General features: G+C 39.9%; 1 protein-coding gene across 4 annotated transcripts in view; it reads left to right on the top strand.

The window, feature by feature from the left end:
* The first annotated feature begins 1,178 nt into the window (after nt 1–1,178).
* BOD1L1 (biorientation of chromosomes in cell division 1 like 1) overlaps nt 1,179–25,127 on the top strand; it is a 38,507-nt gene continuing 14,558 nt past the window's right edge. For 2 of the 4 annotated variants that reach the window (XR_010372594.1, XM_064449151.1), the window contains exons 1-15: nt 1,179–1,867; nt 2,281–2,405; nt 3,727–3,917; nt 4,768–4,851; nt 5,168–5,791; nt 6,267–6,416; nt 7,784–7,953; nt 9,052–9,175; nt 9,541–9,685; nt 10,354–10,429; nt 11,336–17,522; nt 19,640–19,707; nt 21,143–21,212; nt 23,780–23,823; nt 24,734–24,821. Coding sequence is in view for 3 of the 4 variants with exons in the window: in XM_064449151.1 (XP_064305221.1) it covers nt 1,661–1,867; nt 2,281–2,405; nt 3,727–3,917; nt 4,768–4,851; nt 5,168–5,791; nt 6,267–6,416; nt 7,784–7,953; nt 9,052–9,175; nt 9,541–9,685; nt 10,354–10,429; nt 11,336–17,522; nt 19,640–19,707; nt 21,143–21,212; nt 23,780–23,823; nt 24,734–24,821 (8,353 nt within the window). In the remaining variant the exon portion in view is untranslated. The remainder of the gene's footprint in view (nt 1,868–2,280; nt 2,406–3,726; nt 3,918–4,767; nt 4,852–5,167; nt 5,792–6,266; nt 6,417–7,783; nt 7,954–9,051; nt 9,176–9,540; nt 9,686–10,353; nt 10,430–11,335; nt 17,523–19,639; nt 19,708–21,142; nt 21,213–23,779; nt 23,824–24,733; nt 24,822–25,127) is intronic. The other 2 variants (XM_064449149.1, XM_064449150.1) reach the window with 2 other exon arrangements.

The raw sequence follows: 25,127 nt of genomic DNA, 5'->3' as shown, positions 1-25,127 counted from the left end.
ACTCTGGCATCCAGAGATAAAGATCTCACAATAAAGAGTTGTCAGATTCATTTCTTTCTGTGGTGTTCTAGTCTAGGAGTACTTAGTTTACAGTAGGAAAACTAGGGGCAAGCTTTACCCTTCTAACCTGCTTTTAAGTGTGTAATAGCAATCCCAACACTCTTGCCTTTATGATCAAACTGATCTTTAATGATTACTGCAGAATGCGATTTCAAACACTTATAGCAGAAAAAGATCTCCACTCATTAGGCCACAAAATTTGTGCAGCCAAAACACTATTGCTGCCAAGTCCCTTTTGCTGTAAGCCACTCACTCTTTGTATTTTTAACTACATTTTTATATTTCTTTTCATCTTTACTCATCCTGGTTAGGACGGGAGCTCAGGCATAGACTGGAGAGCCAAACCATACCCAGTGACACAGCACTGGCCCTCAGTTATTGTCCCAAGTGTAATGAAATTCACATCTCTATCACTGTATTTTTTTGTTTACTGCCTCTGGGGTCCTGTTTCAGCTGTAACAGGTCAGCCTGGGCATTACCAGCCAGCAGTCTGCACTGACTTCAACTTCAAAGACTGTGGAAACAGGATATACTCAGAAGAGAGGCAAGAGCAATTAGAGCCACTGATGAGGCTTCAGGACAGCATGTTAAAGTTGTGACCATACCAGAGACAGAAATGAAGAGAGGCACAGCAAAGTAAGTTGTAACAAGAGATGACCTGAAAACACCTGTATGAGAAAAGCATGTGGCAATGCACTGAAATCTAAAGTAAACAAGCTTAAACTCCAGCATATTAAATGCCATCTCTCAGTTGCCTCACCCAGGCTCCTCTCAGCTCCAGGGAGCCTGGGGACACGTAAGATACAGGGACCCATGTAGAGACCTAAGCCTTCAGTCCAGGCCCTGCCTTCGGAGGAGGGAGCCCAGGGGAAGGCTCCGTTTGCCGCCACCAGCAGCTCCCCCCCACCCTCACGGGACGCACCCCGCCGCCGGCGGCCACGTGACCCGGCCAGCCCCTCCCCGCTGACGGGCCGCAGCCTCACCCAGCCCGGCCCCTTAGGGACCCCGCCCCCTGGAAACCCCGCCCCGCGCCTCGGGGAGGAAGCGCGAGACGCTGCCCCCACCATGATGGCGGCCAGCGCAGGAAGGGGCGGGGCGTGGAGGGGCGAGGGGTGGGGACGCTGGGGCACTGCCGGGGAGCGCGGTGGCGGCGGGCGCCGGGCGGCCGGGGCGCCGGGACCCCTCCCCCTGCGCTGCCCGCAGGGCTCAGCCGCCGCCGCGAGGCGCGGGGGGCTGCCGGCGAAGGAGGGCGGGGGGGGCCGAGTACCGCCGCGGCCGCCCCCCGGCCCCCCCCCACCCCACCCCGCCGCTGGCGGCTCGGGGTCCCACTGGAGCGGGCCGAGCGCGGCTCCGCCCCACTCCGTCCCCTTAAAGGGCCCGCGGCCGCTGCGCGCGGTTTCGCCAGTCGTCGCCTCGCGCCGATGGCGCCGCTCTCGGCGGCGGCGTCCCTGCTTCCCTGCGCGTCGCCCGCCGCTTCCTCCCTCCGTTCCCTTTCGCTTCCGGGGTCAGCGCCGCCGCTCGGTAACGAGCCCCGTCGCGGGGCCCGGCCGGGAGAGCCGGCAGCCGCGCCCCGCGCAGGCCGCGCCGCCCCGCCGCCCCCATGGCCAGCAACCCCCAGCCGCAGCCCCCGCCGCCGCCGCCCCCGCCGCCGCCCCCTCAGCAGCCGCCGCCGCTGCCGGGTGCGGGGACCGCCGTGGGGGGCGGCGCGGCCGAGCCCGAGCTGGTCTCCATGATCGTCAACCACCTCAAGAGCCAGGGGCTCTTCGACCAGTTCCGCCGCGACTGCCTGGCCGACGTGGACACCAAGGTGGGGGCGGGCGGGTCCGGGGGCTCCCCGCGGCGCTCCGGCACGTCGGGGCGGGCCGGGCCCGTCCCAGGCGGCGGGGCCCGGCCCGCGGTGGCGGCCGGCTGCGGGCGAGCCGCCGCGCGGGGCTCCGGCCTGGCCCTCGGCCCCGGGCTCCTCTCGGCCGGGCCGGGGACGAAGCCGGAGCCCATGTTCCCGGAGGGGAGCGCGGGCCGGCCGGCCGTGCCAACGCGCCCGGTTCTGCGGAGCGGGTCTGGCCGTACAGGCGGGTTTAACGCCCCACGAGGGAGCGGAGGCGGCTGCGCCTTCCGTGGGCTGGGGGGGTCCGCGGGGCTCTCGGCTGTCCCAGCCCGGCCCCCGCGGGGCGGCTGCCTACTGAAACCCTCCTGTCCAACCTCTCTGTTGTTACTTTCTAGCCTGCCTACCAGAATTTGAGACAGCGTGTTGACAACTTTGTTTCCAATCATTTGGCAACTCATACCTGGAGTCCTCATCTCAACAAAAACCAGCTGAGAAATAACATCAGGCAGCAAGTTCTCAAGTGAGTGACAGCTCTGTGGTTTCTCTGAACATGCTTGTGTACCGCCATAGGTGACAGAGTCTCTAGGTCAATTGTAAAGTGTCTGCTTTCTCCAGAGAAACTTCTGAAGAAGCTTTTTTTTTTTTAGTGCTTAAAAGTGGTATTATTTCAGATAGCAGCTTGCCATCAGAATTAGACAGCAAATATTATTTGTCTGATCCGAGTTGATGCAGGGGTAGAAGGCTTTTTCTGACTTCAGATGTAATGCCTTAGCTAAGGTCTGTCTTTACTGGTTCTTTTAAAGGAGGTATTAATAAAATTGCTCTCCCGGCAAGTTTTGAACTAAGGAGAATTAAAAGGATTTGACAAACTAAGCTCTGCAGAGAGTAAAGCTAAATTCACCAAACAAAAAACTGGGTGCGAATCTAGCTGGACAGAGAAGAGGTTTTTCAAAACTGCTGTTACATCAAAATTATGTCAAACACTTATCTGATGTTATATTATTTCACGAGGGTTCCTCTAATTTTTCTTCTCAAAACTTGGCTTCATAAGAACCATTAGGAAATTTCTGCAAAGTACCATGAGTTTGGCCGCTAAATTAAGTCAAACAAGGGATTAGGGAACAAACTTATTCAGTTATGCTGTAGTGGTGCCATTGATAACTGGTACTGAGAAGCTAATTTATTTGGGAGGAGAGGAGTGGTGGTTGTTTGGGGTTTGGTTTTTTTAATTTTTTTTAAAGAAGTAATGAGGACAAGTGGGAATATATGTTCCACAAAAGATTACAGGAGTCTAGGGAGAACCCATAGCTAGGAAGCTGTGTTGCCATTTATTTGATTTTTAGTGAAGGTTAAGGGTGTTCTGTAAAGCTGCAGAACTCTGAGGTGTCACACTGTATTAGGCAGAAAGTAATGTAGGGTGGTGATGACTGGTCTGGTAGTCATTTGTCCTGCATGCCTTCTATAATTCATCTGTTTTATGCCATGGAAATTTATATCATGAGGTTTCTTCATAATTTTTTTCCACAAATGTCGCTTTTACAGTTGGATAACATTTTTAGGCATAACCAGTAATGACATAACAGGCTGTTTGTTGTGTTAATTCTATGCAGTTAGATTTCTTTGTTTCTCTAGCATTTTTCTTCTTAACTCATAAGGCATAGAGAGAGCTGTTGAAATACAGGCAGCTGGCTAAATACATAGATGCAGTGATGCTCAGAAAATGTTAATGCTTCATTGAAGGTACTTAAGAGTGCTTGCATCACATCTAAATGAGCGTATTTTGTTAAAATGTTCTTGAAGTCAGGTTTTTTAAATTAAGTATTCATGTAACTTTATTCCAGGTCTGGAATGTTGGAATCTGGAATTGACAGAATTATTTCTCAGGTTGTGGACCCAAAGATCAACCACACATTCAGACCTCAGGTGGAAAAAGCTGTCCATGAATTTTTAGCCACATTGAATCACAAAGAAGAGGCAGGCCCCAGTACAGCTCCAAATGAGGAGAAAACAGATGCTTCTATTGCAGTACAAGGTATTCTACCATTTCCCTGAGCCGTCTTTTAATAAAAATTCATTTTTTGAAGAAGCAGAAACATTGATTAGTTTTGCTGCTAGCCAGAATTGCTAGCATCAGTATTAAAAAGGTGAGCTTGAGGCAGTGTACCATAATACTTGCCTCTTACTGTATGTAGAAAGATAGAAGGCAAGAGAGATGTCACCGTGTACCACCATGTCGCATCTACTTGAGATTACAAGAGATCCTTTTACTGTAGAGAAAAACGTCAGTTTCAGGGTTTAGCCCCCTAAGTATTACAGGATCAGATATCGCTTACAGGATTTTATTACAGGATACAGACATAGCTGTAGCAGAAGAATGATTCAATTTTTTTATGCATTGGTAGATTGGGAGAAAAATTACCTATGAGACAGTTACCTGTCTTAATGCAGTTGCTGTGTGTCGTAAAATTTGAGTGGTGATGGTCCTCTCAGGAGCTTAAGGTCTGCTCTAAATCAGCCAATCTTTAGTTTGTTTATAAACACAGCACTTTTTCTTTACGGTTTTCATTTCTGTTGCCTAGTATCAGCTTCTAAACACTCCTGCAGGTAATTGTCCATTCTTTCCCTTCCTAAGAGACTCCACAGCAGTCCATCTATTTGTAACCAGACCCTTTATTTAAATCCTAGCCCTTTTCCTGTGAGGCCCACTTCCTTTAAAGTGGGTTAACAAGCCAGCTGCAGCTCTTAGTGCTAGTCCCGTTAACCCTTTCTCATCCATCTTCAGAGTTGCTTCTAAGAGGGTGGCAAAGCGATTAAGGCATTTCTGATAGTACTATTGTTATATAATCAATACGATGAGTCCATTTTCCATATCGTTTATGGAGATGTCAGAGGTACAAAATACAGACTTCCTGCTGCAGTGTTCTATGCTGTGCTTCTCCAGAGTCATCATCCCACTTGGGAAGACAGTAAGTTGAACAAGGGTTGTGTTCAGAACATATTACCCATAGACAATCCCTGCTTTCTTTAGCTAATATCAGAACAGCAGTATGTCACAGAGCAAAATGAATCTCCAGTAATCAGATCATAATTGCTGCAGGAATTCAACTTCTTGTTCTTTTTTTAAACCAAAATCTCTAAATGCAAAATTAGTGAAACCTTTTTAGTTAATTTAATTATTTTAAATGGAGTAATTATTCTTTTTCCTTTCACTTGCTTAACATATCTGAACAGAATTATGGAAACAAAGGTGAACTGAAACTATTTTCTTTCTTACTATTCAAGGTGTCTCTGCTACAGCTCCTAGTGGCAACGTAGCTAGTGATGCAATGTCCATTTTGGAAACGATAACTTCTCTTAACCAAGAGGCAAGTGCTGCCAGGGCTTCAACAGAGAACTCAAATCCCAAGAACAATGACAAAATTGCAAAGAGACTCTCATCTCAGCAGAGTGTGGATGGTAGCAGTGATAGAGAGAAAAATGCGGAGGACTTGCCAGACAGAGAGAAAGCAATTTGTGATCTTTCTGGAGAAGGGGCTGAAACATTTGCAAAGTGTGAAGATTTAAATGAGCTTCCCTGCCAAAGTGAAGAAATAAAAAATTCAGCAAAGGATACTAATAACTTGACTTCTACAAGTAAAGATACAAGTAAAGAAATTCAACAGGAAAGTGAAGATCAAAAGAGTAAATTATTAGATAAATGTGACAAGAAACCAGACAGCAGTGAAAAAGGTGAAAGAAGAAAAGAAAAGAAGGAAAAACCTGACAAGAAGTCTGACCATTCAAAGAAAAGTGATGATACTCTGAAGTCAAAAGAAGAAAAGCAAGCAAGAGAGTCAGAACCAGTGAAACAGTTAGTTCCGGAAAAAAATAGCAATAAGCATAAAACAACTGAAAGCACTAAAGAAGGTATGGCGTGGGCAATGCTCTTCCTTAAAATACGGATATGGGGGTTTAAGTGTATTCAGGAGTTGCATCAGAAGTACATTTGGACTGTAGGTTCTCTGCTAGTTCTGGCAAATTTGTCTGCCTAGCCACAGCTAGGCCTTGCCTCATCTCACTTAACTGAGGTACCCACATTAGGAATTGGATGAGCGTTGATTCCTCAAGTGTGTGACTGGTCATCTGCCTTACTCTGGCATCTTGTCTCCATTATTCCAGTCTTCATTTAAAGTTTCTGGTTGTACCTCAGGGTGATTTTTGTTTTGAGTAAACCAGAGTTAGCCTGATAATGTTTCATTAAGGTGTTAAAAATTCTCTTTTTTCCCCTATTTCTTAAGATAATTTTGTTTTCTGTGGCAAAATCACTGTTTTGATGAGAAAAGGTTCTCAAATACAGTGTGCTGCTTTACATCCCTTTCTTTCTATTTTTTCCTTTTGCAAGAAAATATGTCAGTAGATTCAGATATGGATGTACTCAGTGACATCACTGTCAGCTCCGTCCATACCAGTGACCTTTCTTCCTTTGAAGAGGAGAGTGAAGAGGAGACTGTAATTTCTGACAGTACTGAAGAGGGGGAGATCACATCAGATGGTAAAAATAATTAGATTGTTAAACAGCAAGAAAGAATATGCAATGCTTTTGAGTGCATTGTATCATAAATTTGAGGTTTTGCAGTATGTTCTATTGTACTTATTTATGAGAAAGAATTTGAATGTGGAATGGATAGTATTTGTGCAATTATGAAAGATGAGTAGCGAACACACTTTGAATATTTTTAATAGCTTGAAATATTCTAAACATTATAAATCTTATTTTGTACTACAGTATTTCATAGGTGACAAAAACACTTAGCAGTGACAGGTATGTCATGTTCCTTTTGGGTTTTTTCCCCCTCCCTCCTGCCATGAATTTGGTATAACATTGGAATGCTTTGTTTATGACCCCAGGGTTATGGTTGTAGGTGACTTTGAAGATCAGGTTGGTTTTAGAGCTTTAGAGCTTTAGGATTGCAGGAATTTCCAAATGCTACCTGGCCGCAGTGGAAGGAACAGGAATGGATCTAGTCTGGAAATACCGAATCTTGTCACTGACTGGGTTACCTTTTTGTGTTCTCCGTGTCTAGAGCAGACTTCAGGCTCTGATTTTTGCAGATATGTGGCTTTTGCAGTTAATAAGACTTTCCACTTCATCATACAGAGTGCCTCAGTACCTGAATGAGTTGTCTGTAGTATGCTGTGAGCTTATCTTTTCTGCTCTAAGAATGTTATTTAGAAGCACTGAATTACTTGCGTATTCTTTGGCTTTGGTGTTACCTTTTAATATGGCAGTTTGCATTCGGTTATGACTGAATATTTGTGAAGTGAAAGCAAGCCTTAAGTATATTTCAGGGATACACGAAATTTGTACAGTGTGGAGCACAAGTGGTTTTGCTCTATTTCTAATAATACCGATAAAACTGAAATAGATTTATTTATTTTCACTTGAGTATTACTTACATGAGTATAAACAACAGTATATATTTCACTAAGCCTATCTAGTTTTTATGTACTCAAATATTGTACAAAATTTTTTTTGTGTAGGGAAGAAGCTTAATTAAATACATAGCAGAAATTATGTTTTGACTTCTTACGCAGTGTTAACTACTAAATACTATATGTAAAAAGGCAACATTATTACAGGCAAGAGAGTAAGCTCAATTGTTTTATCCCAGTTTATTCTGGGGTTTGTATCTTGCAATTTTTTGGCTGAATGGTGTGCATAAACACATGAATATACCTTTCAGGTTTTTGTAATTCAGTGATATTTTTATGTTAAAGGGCTTCATTTTTTAACTGTTTTTGTTTTTAGAATAAATAATTGATACTACATTTTGAGTAGCTTTGCCTCCTCAAAAGTTACATTGAAAGCACTGCCCTGATTTATCAATATATCTCTACACTTCACTAACCTTTCTTCAGATGAAGAGGAGAAAAACAGCCTAAGTAAGACAAAGCCTCATGCTAATGAGCTGAGTGATGGGAAAGCGAAGCCTGTTCGTCATGCTTATGTTCGCAAGCCTTTCTTATACTCCAAATACTTCAGTGATTCTGATGATGAACGAACTGTAGAGCAACGCCGTCAGTCCATTGTAAGTGTGGATTTTGTTACTGCTCACATTCTGGCTCCTTAAACTTTCAGCACAGAAATTTCACTTCTTATTTGATGGTGGTTTCTAAGTGGGTGTCTTCTGTTTGTTCTTGCTTCATTCTGCCCTGCCCTCTCCCCGTCCCATGTGTTTACGGCTGCCCCTCCTTCAGACTTCCACCAATATTGCATGATCTGCTCTCCAGCAAAGCACTCTGCTGGTTATAGTTTGAAGGCTTCTGGTGGTGAAAGTAGTGACACGCTTTTCCATCTTTCCCCATCTCCTCAATTTAAAATCAACAGTCTTTTGATATTGATAGAGGATTTACTAATTACATGCAGTGTCTTTGTAGAATCACAGTAATAGGTGGATTCTTTCTCAGCTGAGTGATTTGATAGGGAGCGTAAGAACTGCTGAACATATGAGAAACCTGGTCTTCACTAGGTTTCATGTATATAACAACAATTTGGGTGGAAAAAATAGTCCATATCTACCTACAGCCTGCCCTCAATGAGGTTTGTGTAGTTCGGGCTTGTGTTGACTACTGCAGGCTACTTCATTACATAATCTCTTTACAAATGTAGTTCTTGCTGTCCATGAAATCAGTAGTGTTTGGCATGTCTGCAGTCACTGAGAATTGAAAGAGAGGTTTAACCATGTTCCCTATCTTCTGTGGAAGAAGGACCAGCACACAGAAAAGGGAGGAGCAGTTCTTTTAGATACTTTTTCCTTTGGCTAAATATGTTTTTTTATAGTTCTACATATTTTATATATATTTAATATATACACACTATGTATATATCATATGTACATATTATATAAATAAAGTTAAAAATAATATGTATTCTTTGAGGAGGTCTCATAGCCTTAGTCTGCAGTGTTCAGTGGCAGTGAAACTCTGGAACTCAGCTAGTTTCACTTCACAGAAGTATTAGAGGATTCTGTTAACCTTCATATAATAATTTCAAAGGACTACTTATTTTTTAGTTTGTCTCAAGCTACAATATTCTGTTTTCTGTGGGTTTTAGACATATATTTGTGGTCAAAGAGTATTCTTTGATAAATAATGATAAATTGTTTTCCTTGTTTTTCTATCTCCAGGCCAAAGAAAAAGAAGAGAGACTGCTAAGAAGACAAATTAACAGAGAGAGACTTGAAGAAAAACGTAAACAGAAGGCTGCAGAAAAAACAAAATCCCTAAAAACTGGAAATCAAAATTCTAAAGGTATGAGAAGTATAACATTAGCCCCGGCCGCCCTGCTGTCGCTCACTCCCTCTCTCTGAAAAAGAAATAATTAAGCTTAAAATATTGGTAATAGGTCTCTAGTAATTTCCCTTAAAAACCCAACGTTTCAATAGTTGATGTAACAGAAAATTGTATCATGCAAATTATTAATACAAAATTCCCTATCTTCACTTTTTCATATATCTTTTCATATATCATTACATTGCTTAAACGCAATGAATACCTATATACAGTAGTATTCTTTGCTACACATTAGTACTCTCTACTGCTTTTAGTCATGTTTATAGCTGAAACTGTAATATAATGACATGCTTATGTATTATATCATTTGTGTATTATTTTAGGAAAAAGTGTCTCGAACTTAGAAGAACCTTCATCAAGAAGTCTTGAGTCTAAAGCTGCTGGTACCAGCATTAAGGATGCACTTAAAGAACAGAAATTTTTAGAAAAAAAAGTAGCCTTGAGCAGAAAAAGAAAAAGAGATTCCAGGTACTCATGTATTCACTCAAAAATTCACTAATTAAGTCTTTGAATATTCATTTTTTCAGACTTGAAAAGGTTCTTTTCAACTTTGCAGGTAGCCTTACCCATTTTAACAACTTCCTCTTAAAATATTCACATAACTTTGTTACTAATAAGCATGAAGTTCAGGCAGAAAATGAAATTATAGCTGCCTAAGTATATTGCAGCTCAGACTGCAGTAGCAGCCTTCATGTGGCTTTTCACACAGAATGGTAATAAAAGACATGAGAATGGAGAGCTTTTAGAAGTTTGTGCATCTCATAAGTCAGTCAACTTGGCCTGGTCTTTAAATTTATGTTTTACATAGATATGTACACGTGGTCATATATGTCTACATACAGCTGTATATGGGCATGGATATCTCTTATCCATTTTATAGGGACAACTGTATTACTAATATTGTCACACTAGTATTCTCTGCTTTAAAGCACTGATGTCCAGAGGATATCTTTGAAGTTGGTACAGGTAATTTTCCAAAAGAAAAAAGCTTGGACAAATTGTCTAGCAAAAGTTCTATTTCAGTATTTTTAGAGTGCATTTCTCTCTCCTTCAGCTTTAGAAGCAGAAAGTTTTCAAAGTAATGTTAGTCTATTATTGATTTTTCTTTTTTTAATTGTCCAAATACCTGTTTTCAGGCATGCTGAAGATGGCTGCAAAAAGAAATATGAGCCATCTGAAGAAGATTCTAAAGAAATGCAAAAGACAAATGAGGTGTGTGTCTCTTAAACATAAAACTCATCATCTTCCTTTTTAATTGTGATAGTACTTGTTCATACGTCTGTACCAAACCACATAATATTGCATTTGTTCTTATGAATTAGTTTTTTCCTGCTAGTTCCTTCAGTTGCATTAGTGATCTGACATTGCCGTAGCCACTATATTATACAGTTTATGTGTTTGGTGCTGATGTGTGTTGTAGTGGAACATGAGATATAGTTTAAGCCCTATTTTGTGAAGCATGTTGGGTTTTTAAGAAGAGCAAAGTGTGTCTTATACAAAGACTTGAGGAGGTTGATCTATTTAAACTTCTTACTGGGAAGTTAACGGAAAACTGAATGTAGTCCAAACACTAAAGGAAAGAGAATTTTTATCGTGAAAGTTTTTACCAACAACATTATTAACAACAGAGACCGATAGTTGGAAGTTCAAATGGAAGTCTAGATTTATCTTCTGTGGGTTTTGGGGTGTTGTCCGGTTTTAGTTTTTTGTTTGGGGTGGGGTGTTGGGTTTTTTGTTTTTGTTTGTTTTTTTAAAACAGCATAATGACTGTTTAAAGTAACTTACAGAGCACTTGAAATTGTGATTGTCCATTTAAAAATCCATTTAAATCATTTTAGAGAAATCATTTTATGAAGAACAGATACTCAAGTTCAAACAGACTGCTTAAGATTAATTTCTGTTTCTTTGGATTTCCCCACAGTGGCCAATAGTTGAAGTGAAGATGGCAAGTTTCATTTTCTTACTGACTGTATTTTAGCTGATTTCTTATTACAATGTTAAGTGTATTCGCTGGCATATTGTTTTTGTGGAGAGTTTGCCCTTAACAATTCTGTTCAGTCACATAGTTGAAGGAACAGGGTAATATTTTCTTATATATATAAAAACTTTCTTTTGTAGACTTGTGAAAAAAATTCTTCCAAAGAATTGAAGCATAATCACGGGAAAAGTGAAATCTCTAAACAGCTTAAAAGACTTTCAGAATCCGTGCATTCAACTGAGGAAAGCAAAAGTGATTCTAAAGCAGAAAAAGAACATAAAAGAAAACCCTCTGCCTCTCTTCAGGCTGAAGGAGCCCAGCAGGACAGTGAAACAAGGGATCCAAAAAGACAACTGGATAGAGTAGAAGTCAGTACTGAAGAACTACAGAAGCAGAAATCCATACTGAAAAATGAAAAACATCCCAAAAAAGACAGTGATGCAGAAATTCAACATATGAGAAATGCTGCCAAAAAAGAAGGCAAGTCTTACAGAGATAAAAATGAAAAGGAAAGAACTACTTTAGAAGATAAACTTTCTTTAAAGCACAAGTATAAAGGAGACAGTATTCACAAATCAAGTGAAGACATTGAACTCCATTCACTTGAGAGAAGTTCAAAAGGAGAGGATGGTGGTCAGAAACATAATCAACAAGTAAAGGTTTCCTCAGATGACAAATCTGAAAGAAAAAGTAAACACCGAAGTGAACGGAAAATGTCAGTAACAGGAAAAGATGGAAAAAATATATCTGAATCAACCTTAAAAGCTGAAGAATTGCTGCGTAAGGAAAATAAAAAAGACAGACATCTCTCAACTGAAAAATCAAGAGCAGAATACAAGTCCAAAAGGTCCCTGAGTGACTCTAGGCCGCAAAAGGATTCCCTAAGTGCCTCAAAGCAACTTCCTTCTGCATCACACAGAAGGAGTGAAAGCTACTCAGAAGATAAACATGAAATAGAATCAACTAACTCTGACTGTAATTCGAAGCAAGAAGATGGTGTTCATAAAGATAGACGAAGATCTAAGAGCCTTGTAGAAGAAAAGATTATGTTAAAGTCTAAGTCAAAGAGTCATAGTAAACAATTCAAAGCATCTGAAACAGAATTACAGGAAAATATAACAAAACAAGAGACTGGTCAGAAACTAGACAAAGATAAGAGCATTGAAGAGAATGATTCAGACAAGCAACACAAATCCAAGAATGAAGACAAAGTTTTTGAGGAGAGTGGTGCTGAGTCTGAGCTTGTAAGTGGTACGCAGTCAACTCAGGGATCACAGAAAGACTTTGGTCACAGAGTTAAGTTACATTCTGGAGAAAGAGGATCTGTAAAAGAGAAATATAGAGGTGATAAAGATTTAAGCAATTCCAAACTCGAAAGAAGGTTCTCTGCTGAAGGTCACAAAAGCAGAAACTTAAAGCACAGCAACAAGGAAATAAAGAAGAAGGAAGAGAGTATCAAAGTGGAAGATAAAGATATTAAAGAAATGGATAGTGGGCATGAAAAAGTATTGAGCATCACTGTGGCAATGGATAAAAAACAAAGTAAGAAGATATCCTGTGAAAACAGAAAAGGTAGTATATCTAATACATCAAATCAAGATTTACCTGGAGAGGAAAAGCAATCAGCTAGCACAACTGAAAGCAGCCATACTGCAGCCCCTCAAAAGTCAAGTATGAATAATGATGACTTGCATTCTGGTCATGAGGAAGAGCAGATGGAAGTTGATTTGAAACCATCAAAAGATCAGGAAGCATCTAACATCAAAGGAAAAAGCATTCAAAACTTGCTCCAAGCCACAGATGCTGAGTATGCAGTAAAAGAAAAAATATCTGTTTCTCTTTCAGATAAGGAATTAAAGCACAACTTGGCAGATCCTGAAGTTTGTGAATTGCAATTTCTACCTGCAGCTGAAAAAACTGTAAAACAAGAAGATATCCCTAATAAACAAGTTGGTGCCTTAGACGCTTTGTCCAAACAAGCTTCCATGGATCAAGGACCTGATAAACCAGGGGCTTATAAAATGAGCGTTGTGTATGAAACAGGTAGTAGAATCTTACTGAATGTTCCCAGTAAGGATCAAGCTTCAGAAGATAGCAGAAGACCAAAGAACTTAAAAACTGTGATAAATTCTAATTCAGACGATGTTCCTTTAGCAGCTAATTCTTCCAGAGAAGATGCTGCTGATGCAGTGTCTATGGATATCTCAGATTTTACAGAATCCTTGGGTAGCATGTCTAAAGAATGCCACAATTCAGGTGGGACTTCTTTATTTGAAGATACTTGCATTTTGAAGAATGATGCAGAACAGGTTGTGTGCATGGAGCAACAAGATAGCCCAGTACTGAGTTCTGTCATGAAAGACGATGGTGAGAACACGACTATGACAAAAAATATAGAAAAAGATAACGAGGTGCCCCGGCCTGATGAACAGGCAATGGAAGGCAGTACGGCTGGATTACCTAGTCAACAAGATTATGGTGAAGCAGCAATGTTAGAAAGCCCTCAGGAGACTGAGTTGAAAATAAAAGAGGAAAACTTGCTGACTGACAAAGCTGAAGATTGTGGAGATGTAACAACAAAAGAACTTCTCCTAAAAAGAGAAAAGAGAGAGTGCTTGCATAGAGATCCTTCCGCAAAGGGAGAAAGAAGCACAGAAATGGATAATGTGGAAAAGAATGAAGTGCATGATATTGATGATATGATACAATCTTCCTCTGTGTTCATGCCTGAAACAGTTCCTGAAGAAACAGTCAAAAGCTCTGTTACAGCCAGTGGGCAAGAAGGGAATGGTGTGACTGGCATGGAAGATAAAAATGAAAGCAATGCAGTAGGTACCAGTGCAGGAAGCAGTAAACTTAGTTTGTTGTACAGCAGCCTACAAACAACTCCGGCCACTGTGATAGGAACTAGCACAGAAAAGTTCACTGAGAGCACTGTCATGGCCACTAGCACAGGAGAAGAAAGAGCTGAGGGTGCATTACGTTCTGAAAAGGACAGTGATGCTACAACCACTTGCTCAGAAGAAGAAAGCGAGGTAACTGTAATCTGCACAAGCATAGAAGCTGATGAAGGTTTCACAACAGGCATATGGGTAAAAAGTAGTGAGGGCAGCAGTTTCATCACAGGAGCAGATATTGGTGAATGTACTGTTGCAGCAGCTGAAGAAGGTGGTGGCAGTGTTGTCACTGAAGGATTAGCAGAAAGTGAAAGTTTCCTAACAAGTACAGAAGGAGAAGAAAATGGTGACTGTACCATGGTTGATGCAGAAGAAAGTGGTAAGGACACAGTCAATGCAAGTGGAGTAGAAATTGAAGACAGTGTGAATAGTGCCGGGGCAGAAGAAAAAGATGATGCTGTGACCAGTGCAGGCTCTGAAGAAAAGCGAAAGACCTCAACTTGTGTAGATACAGGCAAATTTGAAAGTTCCGTATCCTGCTTAGGTGAAGTGGAGAGCGATGGTGCTGTAACTAGTGCAGGGACAGAAACGGGTGAAGGGTCGACAAGTGGTGACAGTTTAGGTGAATTTAGGGGCAGTGTGAGAGCTGGCCAAGTAAAAGAACATGAAGGTACTGTGACTTGCACAGGTGCAGAAGAAAGAGGTCATAACTTCATCATCTGCTCAGTGACTGGTACAGATGTCCAAGGAGAAAGCACTGTAACCGGAGCGTGTATTGCAATGGTCACAAATAACAGTGGCGCAACTGGAACTAGTGGGAACAAATCTGAGGACACTGTAAATGGTGAAAGCGCAGTGACCAGCACAGGCATAACTCCAGAAGATGATGCTGAAATTTCAGTAGTTTGCACAGGGCTAGAAGACAGCAATGAGGGCTTTGCAGTTTGTTTAGAAGCTGAAAAATGTGGAAATCTAATGGACAGTACAGGGGCAAAGGAAGAGGCCAGTATCACTACAGCCAGCATAGGTCCATGTGATGATGAAGATTTTGTGACTAGTACAGGTTCAAAAGAAGAGGATGAAGAAGGTGAGGGCATTGTGACCAGTACAGGAAGAGGAAATGAAGAAAATGAGCATGCTCCTACTTGTACAGGAATGGAGAGTGAAAATGCACTGATTTGTATAGGTGCAGAAGAAGGTGAAAGTTCCATTATCTGCATAGTTGCTGAACAAATGGAAGCCGAGTCAGGAGTCGCTGGCACAAATATAAATAAGCTCACTGTTGACAGCATGACGAGTGCAGAGAAAGAAGCTAATTTTGGCACAAACTGCAAAAACGCTAAAGGGATTGTTGAAAGCAGTGTAACCAGTGCAAGTGCTGCAGATGAGGGTGCCTTGATGGTGCATATAGGAAAGCATGAAGGTACCTTGATTCCGTTAGATGCTGAGGAATGCGAGGGTCCCATGACTAGTGCTATGGCAGTGCAAGATAAGAGTCAGTCTGGCGCTGAAGACGAACATGAGAATGCCATGACTTGCTTTGGCAGCAGAGAACTTGATGCCTCTACAAGTAGCGCAGTTCCAACAGAAGATGAGAATTCTCTTATTCCTCCTGGCAGAGAAGAAAAAGTAAAAGGTGATATAATCTCTACCAGTACAGTGGAACAAAGTGATGCTCCCTTACATTCAGCCATGGATGCTGAGGAGGGTCCACTTGCTGCTGCAAGAGGAAATGAAAGTGGGGAAAGCTCTATGATCTTAATAGACAGTGAAGACACAGAGGTGCCTATGCCCAGTACAGCCACAGAGTTTAAAGAGTGCATGCATGCTTTTAGCAGGAAGCGGGAGAAGGATGAGTGCACTATGATTTCCACCAGTATTGTGGAAGAATTTGAGGCTCCAATGTCAAGTGCAGCTATTGAATATGGTGGTCAGCTCCCCTCTGTGAAAACAGAAGAAATAAATGAGAATGGAATGGTTTCTATAGATATGGAAATATATGAGGTTCCCATGCCCAGCGAATCCAGTGCTGGAGGAGATGATGATGATGATGATGAAAGTCACCCAACTGCTAGTGGTAAGGAAGAAAGAGATGAGTGTGCTATGATTTCCACAAGTGTTGTGGAAGAACAAGTAATCGTAATGTCAGGTGAAGTCACAGAAGAGGCGATTCAACGTATGTCAGACACGGAATCAAAGAATGCAGCGGTAATGATCTCTACAAGTACTGCAGAATGTTTTGAAGCTCCTATGTCTAGTGTAGCTGTGCAAGATGAAGACAAACTCGCTTCTTCAGAAACGGAAGGAAGATATGAAGCTGCTGTGATCACTACAAGCATGACAGAAGAATGTGAGATAGTCCTTATCAGTGCAACACCACAAGCTGAAAGTCAGCTCATTGTCACAGAAGGAAATGAAGATGCTGTTATGTCTCCAAATGCATCAGAGGAATGTAAAATTGTGGAGACCACTGCAGCTGTAGATGAGCAGTTTGGACTAGCTGCTTTCAATGCAGATGCAAAAAGCAAAGGTTCTGTGATTTTTGTGGGAGAATGTGGAGCTCCTGTGCTGAGGGTTGCCACCAACAATGAAGATCAACACGCTGCTTCAAGTCTAGGAGACAAGGAAGAAGGGGCAGTGATCACTCTGAGCACAATGGAAGAATGTGATAGTCTCTTCACCTTTACAGTCATAGAAGAAAGTCAGCTTGCTGCTGAGAGTACAGAATTAAAAGACAAAAATGAGGAGATTTTTAATACTGCTAACCAGATTGAATGCATCCTATCGAGTGCAGGCCCAGAAAAAAGCAGTAATACCTTGCTTGTCATTGGTAGAGAGAACGAGACCCATGAGAGTGGTGTGAGGGGAGAATCAGCAGTGTCTCAGACCACAGCAGACAGCGAAATCACAGAAACAGATGAAAATGCAGTGAACCTCATGAGTGTAGATGAAGCCCTTTGCGTGGAGATTAGTACAGAGACTGCTGTGAGTCCAAGTCCTTCGTCAGAGGCAAGTGAGGATGATGAGCAAGCAGAAGATGCTTTGCATGAGGGTGTTACCTCAGAACTCTCTTGTATGATTTCAGAAGCAGCGGCAGAGAGTGAAGCTCTAAGGAATGTAAACTATAAATCTAGCTCAAACCTGCTTTTAGAAAGTGACTTTTCTGAAATAAGGACTTCCCTGCCTAGGGCACAGGCGCTGTCTTTGGTTTCTGCAAATGAAGTGACTGTAAATACCAACCATGGTGAAGTGACTGTAAATACCAACCATGGTGAAGTGACAATAGAAGCAGAATTAAGGGAAAAAAGTGACTTCCCTGTGTTGCATGTAGGAGAGCTATACAGCTGTGATGACAAAACGAACTTGGTCAAAATAGATGATATTGGAATTGAAGTTACTTTTCAAAAAAGTAATGAAACCTGTAATTCAGGTGAGGAATTTTTTTTTAATTCTTCAGTCTATAAGCTGTGATAAATAGATGCATTTTACCGTGACTGCAGTTCTAACTTACACTGTTCAAATATACCTGATTTCTTTGTTGGTTGCAAAATAACTATTAATAATCTATTTAAGAATCGGTGACAAATATTTAAGTAAGCATGTGATTCTGGGAGCATGGGAGTGACTGAACACAACTATCTGAGGTATGTTGGAAAAGAATTAAATGTTATTAAAGTGCAAAAAAGATGTTAAAATATATTGGCTTAAAATTGTGAGCTAATACATGAAGTTGTTTGCAAGGGGTAATTATTGTGGAGCTACAGGTGGGTTTTGTTATTAACGTCTTTTGAAATTAAAAAATGCTTTTCTAGGAAAGAGGATGCATTTTGTTTAGACATATGTTCCACATTTTAAAAAGGTAACTTCTTTGTTATTTTGAAGTTTAAGAGTGGCCATCCTTAATCATAACTGCAGACTTTCTCTGGATGGTATTTTATGGTCGTACTCAGATTCACTCTCTTATGCTGAATTTTGTGTTGAGTACACTTGAAATGTGTTACAACGGAATCAGACAGTCATCCTAAGTAAATGAGTATTTTAAGTGAGCCATGATAATAGGTGTCTATTTTAAATAGACAACTTAAGTTATGACAGTATATGACATTAAGGATATCATATTTTATTTCCAGATCCATTTTTCTGGAAGGTAACATTTGAAATGACCTTGCATGGATGCTAGTTCCTAAAATACCATGTAATGAACATCCTGCTATTTTCAGCCTTTCTCCTCCTTGACCCTCCAGACTAGTTGAAGCACCAAGTTTATGAAAATTAATAAATTCTGTAGATGCCATAATGAAGTCAAGATTATTACTTCATTATAAATTTTGGATAAATTAAACTGCAGAAAAATGGTGGAGAAATCTGTTTATCTTTTTTTATACCAAAGGAAGTGGAATGATGGCAATCAAGTACTATTAAGACTTTTCCTTCTCACGTCTGTCTTTGTTATTATTTCAAAAAACGTTTTCTAATGTGAGTTTAGGTCCAGTTTCTCAAAGGTTCACTTTAATCTCTAACTTTATTGATAATTGGCATCAGAAAGCTCACACTGCAGATTGGCATCTTTCCTTGATCCCCAAATCTAGCAAACTTGAAAAATGTTATTCAGTATTTATACACGAGGCAAACAAGAGCCGTGAAAATGTAAACTGCTACACTAAGGTATTTCTGTCTTGGTGCTTTGCTCAATCCTTATTGTCCGTTGATGTAGCCTCTGTAAGCACCAGTGGTAATGGTAGTCTTACTCTGTGAACCGCAACCACAGTTTAATCACTTCACATGCATCATTGATGAATTATCATAACTATTTCTATAGGAAAAGCTGTATAAACAGGCTTCTGTTATGTGTCCAAAAAAGCTGTAGAAGTCATATGAAGATGCTGTCTGCATGGCCTGTTTTTCAGGTGTTATAAGCATACAGCTGTTCACATGGAGAATGAAATGGGTGGGGCTTTAAGATTTTCTGAAATTACATTGACACTAACAGGAGCTACTGAGTTTTCAGGCTCTATGCAAATTGGTTAATTTCAGTGGCTGTGATTCTAGAGCTTGTGGATTTAGATCTAATTGTCACTTAAAGAAAAATATTATCCTTAGTATTAACTCTTAGCTCTGCATTCATTAATACAGAGGTAATTTGCTGTTTGGAATTTGGTCTGAAAATCTGTTGGCTTTTTTGTGGTGGTGGTGGTGGTTGGGTTTTTTTTGTTTTGTTTGGTTGGGGGTTTTTTTAAATAAAAGCAAGAAAAAAAAGCCAAAGTTAGAATTCATAAAAGCTGTGGTAAATCCTGATAGCCCCTATTTTCCAATCCTTTTGTATTTAACAAAAATGTAGAAGTACTTGTGTTCTTGCAGATGCCAGGTTGGGTGTGTTTTTGAGCTGGTTTGCTGCAGACAGGCTTGCTATTGTTTCCATTGCCTGCAGGAAGAGATTGAATTAATGTACTGTGCTCGTAAGATGGTACTGAGAAATAGCATGCTACTGTAGCATAAGATAAATACAGCATAATGTTATTAATAATTAACATATTTGTATTTCATTAGGCAATAACGCAGCTTTACCAAAGTTGGCAGAAGAACTAGAATTTGAAAGTGACTTGAAAACTGACAAGGTACTTATGTTATTTTGAAAACTTTGACTATACTGTTTCTTGTGTAACTATACATCTTGCTAGGGTTTCTTACTATTTTTTATTGTGCAGTGAAAGTGATATTTGAACTTCAGAACTCTGAAGGGTCATTTTTCAGATAATTCAGCTGTACTTTTATCAGCAGCTGGCATTTAAATTGTGGGTTGGCCATGTTATTCTGTGGTAGAACCAATTCCCTCCCTCAGCCATGCTCTGTCATACTGTATGCATGTTGATTGTGGTAATACTTGTAAAATAGTCATACATGCCTTAGCTCTCAGGATTGGCAATTGTTAGTTTAGGGCTTTGAAATAGTAAACGTACACTGCTGTTCATTTTGTTTTATCACTTCCTTGCCAGAATTGAGACTCATCTGTTCTTTATGTGTTTGAGGAACATTTGCTGCCATTCTGTACTGTGATAACTACAGCCCATTATCTGTTGTAACAGAAGTGTAGGACATCCTGGGTAATTCAGGGTGTTGGGGCTCATGGTCACATATAGCTTGTGTACCCAAAGTTGAGCCTGTCTGGCTGTGCTGTGATCCATACTAGCCAGGATTCCAGGTGGGTTAATTCTTCATTCAGATGCAGTACTGGATCCATGTATTCATATCTTGCCAAACTCTGATAATAAGCTCTTTGAGGGAGAACATGGGTCAGAGACTCTCAAGCAGCTATGAAAGGGTGGACCTGCACAGGGCTACTGGCTGCAGCTTCAGGGCAGACCAGTTCAGTATTTCTGAACCATGGTTTTGATGTCTGGGATGCACTTCAGGAAAATCCAACTTCAGTCTGGGGGGATTTATCGATTTGAGTTCCGCCTGCACATAGCTGTACTGTTTGCCAGCATAAGAAGGTCCTACAGTCAGTATAGCCATGGTCACTGGACAGTGTATCTGAGGTTACAATGTCCAGATCTGATTTAAGTACATTTAGCTACATACAGCATTATTTATGCATCAGTAACATATAGCTCATCTGCAAATTGAATTTAAAAAACAAAAAAAACCCACACGTTGAAAAGAGTTCACTGTACCTTGTTATAAATTGCAGAAATGTATTTTTCTGTATATGCGAACGTTTCTAGAATATTGTTCATATTTGAAACTCATCTTAGAGTAGGTATTGCACCTTGACTTCCTGGGATTTCTCTTGAGATCTCCTTTCTTAAACTAATCTCTGGTACCAGTGTTGACTCTGAGGTCAAAATTAGGCACTGTACTCTTCAACAGTAATGTGACTTAGCTCTATTGGTGTTCCTTATTAATATTTGCACTGCTGTCTTAATAAGAAAGCTTTTGAATACTTTTGTAGATCATGATAAGACAATGTTCATCATGACATGAGGGAGGGGAGCGAGACATACTTGTTCTGGATGTCTGCAATATTTTTGTTTCTTTTGATTTTGTGTTTAGCCACAACAGCCTGAAAGTCCAAGAAGTGAAGAGGAATATATGGAACTTCACACTAAAGAGTTTCAAAAAGGTGATTTTTCTACTAATAGCACCTTACTGATTTGACTACTGCTTATGATGGGAGAGTTGTAGATTTGTTATGTACTATATGAAGAGGGATTGAAGCAAAGCTGTAGAAATCTTGAAATGTTTCTGGGAGCTCATGTGGCTTTGCATTTGGTTTGTGGGAGAGAGGATTGTCAGCCTTTTCTTCCAATGTGATATGCTAAAAGAAAGGTGGAACGCATTTAAGATTTTAAAAAAGTAGGCTGCTAACATTCTATTTAAAATCAATAAAAACAGAAAAACATCTGCCCAGGAGAGAGAGAAACCTCCCCAAAGAATGGCCTTCTTCCTTATAAACTTAGAACATCCTTGTTCTGGGTGTTGTGACAGGCCCGGTGAGGATATGACAAGAGTAAGTACTATATGACTTAAGTCACAGACTTTACAGAAAGATTTATTAGTTTTATTTTTTCTTTCTTGCTATCCAGAAGATTAAAATATTTCTGGCCATCCGCTGAAATATGAAGAGCACTTATAATTAGGTAATCACCTAGCTAGAAATCTCAGTTACTCATCTGGGATCTGTGCTCAGTAATTCTTTTTCCATGTATTTAAATTAATCTTCAACAGGACAAAAAAAAAAATCCCTGTTTCCCAAAACCACTGTATTTTAAAATGTGTTGCAATTGTTTGGCTTTCCTATTAAAGCAGAAACAATCCCCTACTTTGTTCCCATCTTGATGGATTTCGTGCTCCAGATGCATTACAAAGATGTTTACAACACTACCAGATGAGAGTTAATCCTCAGTTAATGGAGTAACAAGCAAAACTAAAGTGAGTTCCATGAGGTACCAGCAATACTGCTGCATATAGAGTCCAAAGAGGTTGAAGATGTATTTCCTCTTATGGAAAGTTGCAGCTGAAAGCCTAAATGCTGTGAAAGGACAGATTCCTAAGCTTACTTCTAAACTTTTAGACATGCATCCCAAAATAACCATTTACCAAACAGGAAACAAAAATAGGAGTAAGGTGAGATAAAAGCATTGGTATAAAACCTTGGATTCCTTTTTATTCTTGGGGTAGGTCAAATTCACATACCTGGTTTAACAGTAGTGTGTGTTCATCTAAGTGGTAAGAGACATGCTCTGCTTGCAAGAAAGAAAATATAAACCCTGAGAATGGACTAGAAGAATGTGGGCTTCAGGACAGCAGATCTGAAATCTGAACCAGTTTTTCTGTACTGTGAGGTTTCTTTGAAGTGCCTGAAAAACTGTGCCACCTCGCATCACTCAGACACCCAGACAGACAGTACTTAATTTAAAATGTGGAGATTGAACTAGCTGTGATAATTTTGTTCCATGTAAAATGTTTAACAAAAATCCATTCGTTGTGTAAATCATGTTGGATATGGCACGCACTGAAGAATAATGCTTTGTACCTCTTGGTAGAGAGGGTTTTTTCTTTTTTTTCCCCACCACACAATAATCTCTCTCTATATATACATGCATATATACATATAGCTCAACATACGTAAAAGGAAGTTGTTTAAAAGACAAATGTGTGTTCTGTCATGAGTATGAACAGCAGACACAGTAGTTCAATAGTCCAAGATTCCTTGGAATGTAAACAAATCGTTGCTGTTCGAATGGGTAGGATCTAGCTCTTCATTTGACACTGCTTTAAAAATTGAAAGATGTTGTACAACTAAATAGTATAGCAGTGGAAGAGTTGTTGCTAAAACGTAGGTTTCATAAATGAGCTACAAATTACATAAAATTGTATGTAGAACAGAGTAGTTTTATTGGGTCATGGGTTTATGTTCTAACTGTAGCTGAAAGGAAGACTGCTTGGAATATTTTTAGCAGCTTTTTTTTAATTAAAATATTAATTCAGTGCGTTTATGAATCAGACTTTAAGGGTTTAGTAGAACGCTCAGTGGAGCAGGTTCTTTATGATTCTCTCTATGTATCTATATGAAATGGCTTTGAGAGTTATGGATTTTTTTTCAAAAGTGCAGAGCACTCATCAGCTCCCGTAATTCATAATTATTTTCCACACTTTTGTGATAGGGAAGGCTAAGGTTCTGTTTTTTCAGTACAGTAGAGTTTAGCAATTGGACAACTTCCTTATGTGCACTGTATCAGCTACAGGTCTCACTAGTACAAGTATGCAGACTTTAGTTCTCTGGAAGCATAATGTTACTGTGTAGTTTTCATCATGTTTTACTTCGTCCCATGATCCCATATCTAGAGTTGTGATGGGTAAAATTCCGATTAATTTAAATGCTAGAACTATATTTGAAATGTCAAAGTTACTGTATATTTCAAAGATGACAGCGCCGTGATTGCCTGTATTTTAGCCGTAAAATGATTCTCAGTTATCCTGTGCTTTAGAAATCCATATTCTTTTATTTTAATTTTTTGTTTGAATATTGTTAGAGAAGATTGGATGCCTCTTATTTCCAACATTGAAAGTAAGTTTTATGTAGTTTCAGGTACTCCAGACTCCTTTCAGAGAGGTGAAGTAGAGGATACTATGATACTTCACTCTTGCTTAGCTTTTCTGATTATTTTTGTAATTATTTTTTAATAGATCTGCTGCAGAGGAATATTGCTTTAGAAAGAGCAACTTTTCAGGTAAGTTCTTTGTTTTAAAATTTACTCTGAAAGTCTGTGCTGCCTTTTTTTTTCTTACTTGCATTTACTTCTGTTTACATTAAATAAACCTATGTATATGTTTATATGTATAGGAGCCTATGTGTATTGAGACTGCAGTTGTGTAGATTGATGCCTAATTATTCTTTCAAATTTGCCAGTAAATAAATTTTCCTGTATTGTTGTTCTAAAGTTTATTACTATTTCAAGACTGTTGGTAACTGGCAGAAAAGAGAAGCTTGGTTGTCGTCCTTGAGCCTAGAGGGCAAAAGTATGGATTATTCTTGGGGCTTTTGATCAGGACTAGAAACCTGTTATTTTGATGCAGTCCACTGTGATTTCACAAAAACTTGGAGCTTATAAGTATAAAAAGGATGCCTGGGAAAGTTGTAAACGTAAAGTGTTTCCTACAGAGCAGAAACAAGACATTTAGCACAGATGACAAGCTAAAAAATGAGTTTATGGTTTCTTGAACTTGGGTAGTAGATTTATTTTTTACCATATTGTAATGCTGGTTGGCTTCATTTCTGGTGCTAGCGAGATAGTACTTCTGTTTCCGCATGTAGGAGAGTGTCCTTCTAAATACAAAAATACTTTGTGTGAATTGCCATGATAAAGCACATACTAGGGTGCTCAATTGAAACTGAGACCTTTTTCATTTAAAATATTAATTAGAAATTCTGGAAACACTATGAGTCAGAAGTTCTTTTGAGGTGCTCTCCTATAGTAACATTACTTCAGTGCTAGGAATAAATTGCTTTTGTAATACTGCTACTTTCCATTTTACTGCATGTTGTACTTGAAAGTAGCAAGTAGGAAAACTTTTCTCTGTGTTTATAAACCTTATGGAAAAAAGGTAAGGAGTTGCCTGCCTTTCTTTTTTTATGTGTAGGTGGAAAACTTGGATACCCAGAAAACTGAAGAACATAGATCTAGGGGAATACAGTGTAAATCTTCAGGAACAATGGATAAAGAAAAATGTAAGTGATACAAAATGCAAGTGTAAGAACTGCATGATATTTGTGTAAAGCTTTTCTGCTGCAAAACAAACTGCGATTAGGCCATAAAATGGTATTTTGGAGGAAAGACTGGAGTATGGGGAATTTTAAACTCCAAAGAAATTGTTCTTCCCAAAACAACTTTTAATGTATTTGATAAAAATATGGTAACAAATATAATCTGCATGGAAGAGTATTATAGTACCTTTTTTGATCATAAGTGAACAAAGTTTTTTATTTAGTCTTTAAAGTAATTACTAATTTTATTCTTCCTACATAAAACACAGG

This window comes from Phalacrocorax carbo, chromosome 4 (genome assembly GCF_963921805.1).
Source record: "Phalacrocorax carbo chromosome 4, bPhaCar2.1, whole genome shotgun sequence".
Classification (NCBI taxonomy): Eukaryota; Metazoa; Chordata; class Aves; order Suliformes; family Phalacrocoracidae; genus Phalacrocorax; species Phalacrocorax carbo.
The sequence above is the reverse complement of the archived record's forward strand: the minus strand, read 5'-3'. Positions and strand labels throughout refer to the sequence as shown.